Here is a 10,463-nt window from a genome sequence, read left to right on the forward strand (position 1 = left end):
CTGACTGGGATTTTGCGGCCCGAAATTTTTCAACCACAGTGTTGACCGCCTCCCCAAACAGACCAGATTGAGACACTGGGGCATCTAAGAGGAAAACCTTCTCTTTATCACGGATTTCCGTGAGATTGAGCCATAGGTGGCGCTCTGCAGCGATCGCCCCCGCCATAGAACGCCCTATAGCGCGCTCAGTGTGCTTGGTGGCCCTTAAGGCCAGATCCGTGGCCTTTCGAATCTCCTTGACAGCTTCCGGTGTGATCCCCGTTCCCTCATCCATTTCTTTTAAAACATCCGCCTGGTAGGCTTGGAGGATGGCCATAGTGTGTAGGGCCATGCCTGCCTGACCAGCTGCCATGTAGGACTTTCCGATAAGGGCGGAAGTAGTCCTGCACGGTTTAGAGGGAAGGAGGGGCCGAGATTTCCACGACGGAGCAGACGACGGGGAAAGGTGAGTAGCTAGCGTGTCCTCGACCGCTGGAATAGAGGAATAGCCCTGCTCCACAAAACCAACGAGGTTGGTGAAGTCAGCGGCTGCCGCGTTCGTTAGGCGCGCGGAGAAAGGCTGCTTGCAGGATCTAGTGATCTCGTGATGCAGATCGGTGAAAAAGGGCAGCTTTCTCTGCTCAGGCCTAGAATTAGGGCCACTTAAAAATCTTTCGTCGAGTTTAGATGATTGCGACTCGCGGGGCTCATCGGGCCAGTCGATGGAAAGCTTTTCAGTAGCGCGCGAAAGCACGTCGATAAGCTCCGTGTAGGCCGCGCCTCCTGGCCGCTAGGCGGGAGAGCGTCAGAAGCTAAAACAGGCCCGAAATCCTCGGAGTCGGACGCTGTAGTGTAAATAATATCTTCCAGCCCGAAAGAAACCGACTCGCGTGCTCTCGGGCTGGGGCATAAATAATCATGGGAAAACTCGACTGGCCTAACACCGCGTGCGTGCTCGGGAGAGGGAGGGAGAGAAAGGGCCTGGCCCGTCTGCTCGTACTCTATATCCTCGAGCTCTACATCCGAGCCCCAGGTCGCGGAATCCAACGAGGCCTCGGCAGCCTCGGGAGCGCGACGGGGGGGAACGAATGACTCCTTCTCAAAAACCGCGAGCCGAGAGCGGAGGGTTTTGAGAAGGAGGTTGTCACAGAATTTACATTTAGACGAGCCTAAAACAGCCTCGCGCGCATGCGAAAAACCCAAACACTTGATACACTTACTGTGTGGGTCGTCGTTCGCAATAAAGCGAACGCATGGCGGCGGGCAACGACGAAACTCCATGGCACTTCACCGCAAGGAGAACAGAGTTCCACTAATCGCAGTCGCTGAAGTGCAGATGAAGAAGCAGATGAAGAAGCTGGTGATAATCCGAATATACGGGCTCAGAAAAACCGAAATCGAAGGGCAAAGATGGCCGCTTCGTGAAGGAAGAGAAATCTGAGGAGCAGATGGCGCGCGCGCTAGTATAATATGATGACGCAGGAGCGTCATGACGGCGCCCGTGCCATCAGCCAATGAATTGGCGTGATTCTATAAGGGCTTCAGACAATCGGCACACCAAGAGGGCGTTCCCACTGCGTCTAAGCTACGCAGCGTTGAGTGAACCTATGAAAGAGAACTGTATTCCATTGTTCCTATGTTTTCCGTATGTATCGTGTGAGGTACTGGAGCAGTTTTTAACGCAGCAGTGACGTCCAGGCATGGTTAAACAGTGCGGAATTGCGAGAATCTCCTCTACTACCGAGTTAACAACACACGTAAACAATCATGTTTTCATTGTTTTGCCGCGGTAATCCTGCCAACATGGCGGAGAGGGGAGGGGCTCTGTACAATGACGACAACTCCTCACTCTCAAAAGTATTGCTCTCACTGATTCAATATATGTCTAAGAAACTTGTGTATCAAATATGATACGTGCGGTTTTAAAGGGTTAACCCACCTGATACAGATCATCAGCTCGTTAGGAGAGACTCTATCTGAACTGAGTGTGTCAGATAAGAGAGACATACAAAATGTGCAGAGCAGTAGGTCCCGAGGACTGGAGTTGAGAACAACTGTTCTAGAGATGAGCTCAGGCCCAGAGAACACGCCGGCATCTCCGCATAGAACTGATGTAAAACTTTCTTCTTGCGTAACAGAGATTCAAGTGGCATTTCTTAATGCAGAGTCAGACTGTGTTCAGTGAAAACGGTTTTCCAAATTACTCCTGAGCACGTGTCTGTATTTAACAGAGTCATGATGTTATCTTGTGCAATGCAATCTGAGGGCTCAAAGGTCACGCACATTCAACAGAGGTCTACTGCCTTTCTCTGGATTCCCTGAATCTTGTGACAATATTATGTATGGAAGATGATAAAAGACATAAATTCTTTGCAATCTTGCATTGAGAAATGTGATTTTTTTAAATTGTTTGACAATTCTCTCAAGATATTTGGCACAAAGTGATGAGCCATGACCCATCTTTGCTTAAACAGACTGAGAAGCACTTTTACACTCAAACACGATGCCCTCAACTATTACCAATTCACCTGCTCATTGTGGACTGTTTCAAAAGAGTTGGATAATCTAATTTGGATAATCTTTTCACTTTTATTTTGTCTCTGTCCCAACTTTTTTGGGGTGTGTTGCAGCCATCAAAATCAAAATTTGGTTTGGTCAGTGAAAACATTTGAAAACTTTTCTTTGTACTTTTGTCATTTACAAAAAGTTTAAATAGAATTAACAAATCACAGATTCTTGGTTTTATTGCATTTTACAAAATGTCCCAACTTTTTCTGATTTGGGGTTGTAATAAATAGGTTTGTTGATTGTTTTGTGTTAATAATATGCAAAATTAGTTTTGAAATGCAAATGTGGTGAACCTGTTTTAAGGAAAATGGACTTGGCCGACCATCAAATTGTCAGTTTCTGTACGTCCGAGGCAAAGTTTACAAAATAAAAGTCTTTTAACATGAAATACTAAAGAAAGCTGGAGAACTTAGAGAACCCACTCCATTTAATAATTTATCTGTTTGCATAGGAAAAGTAATACGTATTGACAACTCAACCATTACAGCATTCAACTATGTACAACAGTTTATTTGCTTTATTTATAGTAAAGATTACTATTAAAGGAATAGTTCACTTCAAAGTAAAAATTCTGTCATCATTTACTTACCCTCAAGTTGTTTCAAACCTGTATCAATTTCTATATTCTGCTGAACACAAAGGAAGATATTGACTTCCATTGACTTCCATAGTAAAAAACAAACAAAAATATACTATGGGGGTCAATAGAGTACATCAACTGTTTTTGTTATTGCCATTCTTCAAAATATCTTCTTTTGCATTCAGTAGAAGAAAGAAATTCAGGTTTGGAACCACTTGAGGGTGAGTAAATGATGACAGAATTTTTATTTGGAAGTGAACTAATCCTTTAATAGTAATCTTTACTGTAAATAAAGCACATCAATTGTTGTACATAGTTGAATGCTGTAATGGTTGAGTTGTCAATACGTATGTCTTTTCATATGCAAACAGATAAATTATTAAATGGAGTGGGTTCTCTAAGTTCTCCAGCTTTCTTTAGTATTACATGTTAAAAGACTTTTATTCATAAAACTTTGCCTCGGAAGTACAGAAACTGACAATTTGATGGTCAGACAAATCCATTTTCCTTAAAACAGGTTCTCAACATTTGCATTTCAAAGCTAATTTTGCATATTATTAACACAAAAAAATAAACAAACCTATTTAATAAATTATCCAGAAAGGACTCTGACTATTATAAATAGTATAGTATAGTATTATGTATAATTAGTCATATTTAATTTATTGACCTGTCAATCTCTAATTAAAATGTATTTAAAAAGATTTATGGTCAATACATATTTTTATTTGCATACAAGTATTCGCATACTTTTACTTTGAAATGGTCATGAACAAAAGAGGAAGTGAATCTATCCTTTTAAATACCAGTAGTGATGTGTGACATTTGAAAATAAATAAATATATATATATTTTTAAATTATGTGTAATGAAAATATGTTATATTACTTTTTAAAATTTTAATTTTGAAGTGAACTAATCCTTTAACCACAGGAATGGTTTTGTTAGTTTTTCCTACCAAAAATTGTATATGTATATGTACAAATAAATAATAAAAAAACATTGCATTCCCAACAAACTGTTTATTCTTGGCCATAGAGTACACTGTAATGAGGAATTCGCAATGTAGAACTATGGATTTTGCATATTAATGATTGGCTTAAAAATAATTTGATTTCAGACCCATTTCATGAATGTATCTCTATTGAATGAATGAAAAATGTATTTCTACTAATCCAGAATTTCTTCTAAGTAAGAAAATAAAGGTGAAACAAATATACTCTGCTATTGTTCATATTTTTTGTCTTTAACAGATAGTGAACCTTCATGACATTTCCAAACATTTGACTGAAAGAAACTGTAAATCTAAAAAAGAAAATGTCACTGCAATTCAGCTTTCAAAACAAAATTCTTTTAAAGCAACTTGTTTTTCACACAGGTATACATTTGTGGTCATTGTAATTTCTACGGTATGCGTATTTCTTCCCGCATTTCTGGCACGTGTAAGGTTTCACACCAGTGTGGATTTGCATGTGTGCCTTCACATGGCTTAGTTGTACAAACTTTTTCCCACAGACCTGACAGCTGAACGGCCTCTCACCTGTGTGGACACGCTTGTGTCGGATTAAGTTTCCAGATAAGCGAAAGCACATTCCGCAAGTTTCGCACTTGTGTGGCTTTTCACCGGAATGAATGCGCATATGCATCTTCAGAGAGTTTAACAGCTTGAATCTTTTCCCACACAATATGCATTTGTGAGGTCTTTCTCCTGAATGCAGAAACATATGGGTTTTATACGAGGCCCTCAGAAAAAAATCTTTACCGCAGATCTCGCACTTGAAAGGTTTCTCCCCCGTGTGAAGCTGCAGGTGAGTTTTCAATGTGTAGGCGGAGCTCAGGAACTTCCCGCACACGTCGCAGCGATGAGCGTTGCTCTTATCTTCCGGATGTCCAATTTGATTGTGTGTTACAATATGGTTCCTTAGGGCATAATTATACTGGAATGTTTTCCCGCACATTTCACAGATAAATCGCTTCTCTCCATGCACTTGCATGTGGCCTTTGAGAGTGCTTCTCTGATTGAATCTTCTGCCGCACACCTCACAGACGTACAGCTTGTCGCTGGTGTGAATAAGAATGTGGCGTTTCAGAGTCCCGGAAAGCGCAAAACTTTTCCCACAGATGTCGCACGTGTGCGGCCTCTCGCCCGTGTGCACATGAAGGTGGTGTTTCAAAACTTTATGGTACTTGAAGGTCTTATTGCAATGGCTGCACTTTATCGGCCTGTCACTGGAATGAATTCTTTTGTGGTAGTTTAACGTGCCTATCAGGGAGAAACACTTCCCACAGGTGTCGCATCTGTATGGTTTTTCGCCAGTGTGCACCCTTTGGTGCATGTATAAACTTCTTTTGACTGTGAATCCCTGTCCGCATATTTCACAGGTAAATGGTTTGACTTCCGCATGGACCCGTTCGTGCGCTGCGAGATCCCTGAAGCTCTTTCCACACGTAGCGCAGGGCAATTTCTTCTTCTCGAACTTCTGCGAGTGTTTGCGAAGGTGAGTCTCTAGCGCTCTTAGCAATGTGAATTTCTTCCCGCACTTTTCACAATTGTGCGGCCTCACGATTGAATGCACACGTTTGTGCAGCACAAGAGAAAACATCTTTGGAAAGGCCTTTCCGCACTGCTCACATGCAAAAGACTCTTTGTCCCGTGGCTTTTTTTCTGGTTGCTCGATTGATGTCTGCAACATGCCTTTCTGATCTTCAGACCAGCCCACGTCATCAGCAGCTGGCAAAACGAAAAACAACATTACATCCTCATCAATCATAGTCTATTCATATATTCACAGTTTAGCAACAACAACAAAAAAACATTTTACCCTGAAGTAAAACCTCTTCAACTTATTTTATTTCAGTTACTTGCCATTCCATTTTGTTAAGGTTTTTCAATCTTGATTTCAGCTCGTTTTTTTTCATTTTTATTTTAATTAACAAAATACATTCGTACAATTTTTAGTTAAAGGTAGAGTAGGCAATTTCAGAGAGGCTAGCAATAGCAAGCTAGCTTTGAGATCCCATAAGATCCCACCCTCCCTTCAGAGCGTCTCGAAATCCACGCCTCACCCAAAAGACATGAACATGCACAGCCAGAGCCTGCAGAGCGTTACGAGAGACGACGTTAAATTACCTCATGTCTCAAAGCACATAACATTACAATAATAATGGATGTAAACAACTTAGAGCTCTGACCTGAATCCCCTGACTGCTGCCGATTCATTTCAGCATTGTTAGCGTTGGCATAGAAATGCATAAATCCGAGTCTAAGGACGTGAACAGCTCAAGGCAGAACGTCACAGGTTGCCATCTTGTAATTATAGTTATGACATGGCATGAACGCAGCATAAGTGGCGAATGGGGAATTCCCCATAAATGGGGAAAAATCGAAGTTAACGTCAGTAGACTATGGAGTGCCGCAAGGATCGGTGTTAGGCCCTCTGCTATTCTCAATATATATGCTGCCACTTGGTAATATTATAAGAAAACATGGAATTAATTTCCACTGTTATGCTGATGACACTCAATTGTATATTTCATCACGACCAGATGAAAACACGAACTTATCTAAATTGACAGAGTGTCTTAAAGATATAAAATGCTGGATGAGGTGTAATTTTCTGCTATTAATTTCAGATAAAACGGAGGTATTACTTATTGGTCCAAAAAACTACCCACAAAACCTTGTACAATACAACTTTAATATAGAAGGATGTCCTGTTACTTTATCCACTACAGTAAAAGACCTGGGTGTTATACTAGACCACAACTTGTCTTTCGAAAATCATATTTCATATGATACAAGAACAGCCTTTTTCCACCTTAGAAACATTGCTAAGCTACGTAACATGCTATCTGTTTCCGATGCAGAAAAGTTAGTACATGCATTCATGACCTCGACACTAGATTATTGTAATGCTATATTAGCTGGCTGTCCTGCATCCTCAATAAACAAGCTACAGTTAGTGCAAAATGCAGCTGCTAGAGTTCATACTAGGTCAAGAAAATATGATCATATAACACCAATTTCATCATCTCTACACTGGTTACCTATTAAGTTCCGTATCAATTACAAAGTATTACTATTGACCTACAAAGCCCTAAATGGTTTAGCTCCTGTGTATTTAATGGACCTTCTATCGCCCTACAATCCACCGCGTTCTTTAAGATCAATAAATTCGAGGCTTCTGGTCATTCCTAGGATATCTAAGTCCACTAAAGGAGGGAGGGTGTTCTCACATTTAGCTCCTAAACTCTGGAATAACTTTCCTGATATTGTTTGAGGCTCAGACTCGCTGTCCCAGTTTAAAACTAGATTAAAGATGCATCTCTTTAGCCAAGCATTCACATAACGCTTACCTTTTATACTACTGTTGAATCAAATCAAATGCATTAATATTATGAACAGCAGCTATGCTAATTATTTCCCATCTGCTTTTCTGCTGTTATCTCGGGACGCTAGTCCCGAGGTAAATAGCATTCGTCAGCTCCAGTTTGTATCCAGCCTCTCACGGAGACCTCAGATGCCCCAACACCTGCGACGAGCTGACTAAACGCCTGTGAAGAGACGACTCAACGCCGGCGACAGGCAGGTAGGACATACTATCCTAGCATTTGGACTGAATGCAATGATTGGACAAAAGAAATTTGTTCCTGAGACTTCCACATAAGATATATGTGCATGTTTTAATATTTAGAACACTTCTATTATTGATTGCTATCAGGATGTGAAGAGAGTATCAAACTCATTAAAAACTTATTTAAAAAAATGCCTACCCTACCTTTAACAGTAACAACACTGACATTTATACACTAATAATGAATGTAAGTGTTGGTAATTTAAAACAGTAGCAGTAATGATTCAGATGTTCTTGACACAATAAAGGATTGCAAATGGTAAAGAGGCTGAGTAATTTCAAACTGAAAGTTGGGACTCTTACCGTCACTGGTGAATATTGTCTGAATGGCTTCTTCCACTCTTTCCGCCACCATAAGACACTGGCTTGCATCACCGTCCTGTGCATGTTATAATTTACATTACATATAAATTTTTAATCAACATTTAACACCCTGTAAGCTATTTCCTTAAAAGATATGTCTCTTTAAAACTGCACAGTATTATTATTCACCTCAATGCTTAAAGGTTTCTGGTGAGACGTTGCTGCCAACTCATTCAGAGGACTCATAGAGAAAGATATAGCATCTCCTGTGAGAGAGGAACATGAAACAAAATGACCACAAATACTAAAGATAGAGAGTGCTACATCTGCAAGTCTCTAGAGTGGCCCGATGTTGAAATCAAGTACCCTGAAACTCCTGGTTTAGGATACATGTTGTTCCACTGAGGTCACGTCCCATCTGAGATGAAGTCTTCTTTATGTCATCTCGGCCATTCAAACACATTTGTGCTGGAACTGGTGCAACAGATGAACAGTATCTGAAGAGACTGCAAATCTTCTGCACTGCTTCTTTGGCAAACTTCTCCATTATGGAATTAAGCTGCATTGAAATTAGAAAAATGCAATAATTATAAATATAAAACCTTGAAATTATACGTTTAGAAATTGTACATACAACAAAGGAAAAGGCACAGTTTTCATAGTCAACAACAACAACAACAACAACAACAACAACAACAACAACAACAACAACAACAACAACAACATTATGATAATTACAAAAATTAAAAAATTTAATATAATAGAAACAGCAAATATCTAATATATAACTAAATATAGGTTTGTGAGCTTAAAGCTTAAAGCTTAAAGAGTCATTCGTAAACCTTAGTATGGACAATTATAATTTAAAACACAATAGAAAATCATGTAAACATTAATTACCCAGGCTGTAAAAAAGGAGAATTATTTCACTATATTAATAAATAATCAATTACAACCATACACGTTAAAGTTCTAATAACAGACTTTCATACCATCTTCTGAGTATCGTTTGATTTGATGGTGAGATGAGGTTCATCGCAGCTGCAAGTAAAAGTCTTTCGTATCTCCAGCTTAGCAGTGTCCGTCAGTAATGACATAACCAGAGTGGTTTGACTCTGAAAAAGCTCATACCGGGACATAGTGACCACAGTTAAGAGACGTGCAGTAAATCCAACTCAGTTTGTGCTTGACAGCTAGCCAGAATCAGAGGATAATTCATAAAATCTTGAACTGCCTAGAAAAGTTGCACTGGTCAGTAAGTACTTCCTCTTTGTTTTAAAATAAAAGTACCCGAATGCTTGCCATTCGCCATAAAATTTGGTTATGATTAACAAACAAAACAAAAGGCTTATCAACTTGATCCTAAAAATAAGACCCATTATTGACCTCAGTCAATACAAAATATATCTCAGAACAAATACACTTCAGAAAGAGGTAAGAAACTTTTCAAAATAAAAGTCTCTGAACGTTATTCAAAGGATAACGTTACATGCTCCATCTTAACTAATTACAAAAAATAATTCTTTAAATTTTTTTGTGTTGGTTTAATAACAAGTGTTCCCTCGTTTTTAATAACAAAGAGCAATGAACACTTTTGACCATTACCTTTTCTGTAGTTTGTGATGACTGTATAAAGATTTTTAAAATAGGCCTACTTTCATCAGATAAATTCATTGAGGAATCATTCCGATTTTTAAAATATTCATTGAAAAGCATACATCTATATCATTATTCGCAACCATCTTCCCAAGACCAGGGATGAAATCAATAATATCAGAGCTCAGCTTACTTGAAACATTTAGATTAATTTAAAAATGTTTATAGCGTTTAAGATTTAAATATTTTCAGCGACTTTCACAGACTTGGAACACACAATTTCCCCAATTTAAAATTTACAGGTTTTTCATAACCATGCCAACATTTACATAATTATTATTACTCTGTGAAGGTACCCTGATATTATGCATCAAATCACTTGATATAGGTCCATATAACTGAAAATGTAACATAAAATTTTACAAAAGATTGTTCAGCATGTTTTAATTTAATGTTTTCACAATGGAAACATTTACCTAGGAAATATTACAATATTTACACCACATATTTTTCACACAGGTTTGCATTTGTGGTCATTGAAATGTCTAAGATATAGCCTACATTCTTAGATGTAGAAGAAAGAAATTCATACAGGTTTGGAACCACTTGAGGGTGAGTAAATGATGACAGAATTTTTACTTTGAAGGGAACTATTCCTTTAATACTAATCTTTACTATAGTTAAAGCACATCAATTGTTGTACATAGTTAAATGCTGTAATGGTTGAGTTGTCAATACGTATGACTTTTCATATGCAAACAGATAAAGTATTAAATGGAGTGGGTTCTCTAAGTTCTCCAGCTT

At 39.0% G+C, this 10,463-nt stretch overlaps 1 protein-coding gene across 1 annotated transcript; it reads right to left on the bottom strand.

The window, feature by feature from the left end:
* Positions 1-4,133: 4,133 nt before the first annotated feature.
* LOC143716193 (uncharacterized) lies at positions 4,134-9,463 on the bottom strand. Its single transcript, XM_077208462.1, has 5 exons — positions 9,056-9,463; positions 8,430-8,622; positions 8,253-8,329; positions 8,064-8,139; positions 4,134-5,857 (listed from the first exon to the last, which is right to left on the bottom strand). Exons 1-5 carry the CDS (start codon positions 9,200-9,202, stop codon positions 4,497-4,499), a joined length of 1,854 nt encoding a protein of 617 aa, XP_077064577.1. The 5' UTR covers positions 9,203-9,463; the 3' UTR covers positions 4,134-4,496.
* Between the last annotated feature and the right edge of the window lie 1,000 nt (positions 9,464-10,463).

This window comes from Siphateles boraxobius, unplaced genomic scaffold (assembly GCF_051911475.1).
Source record: "Siphateles boraxobius isolate OS27281-9 unplaced genomic scaffold, OSU_SipBor_1 6, whole genome shotgun sequence".
In the NCBI taxonomy this organism is placed as follows: Eukaryota; Metazoa; Chordata; class Actinopteri; order Cypriniformes; family Leuciscidae; genus Siphateles; species Siphateles boraxobius.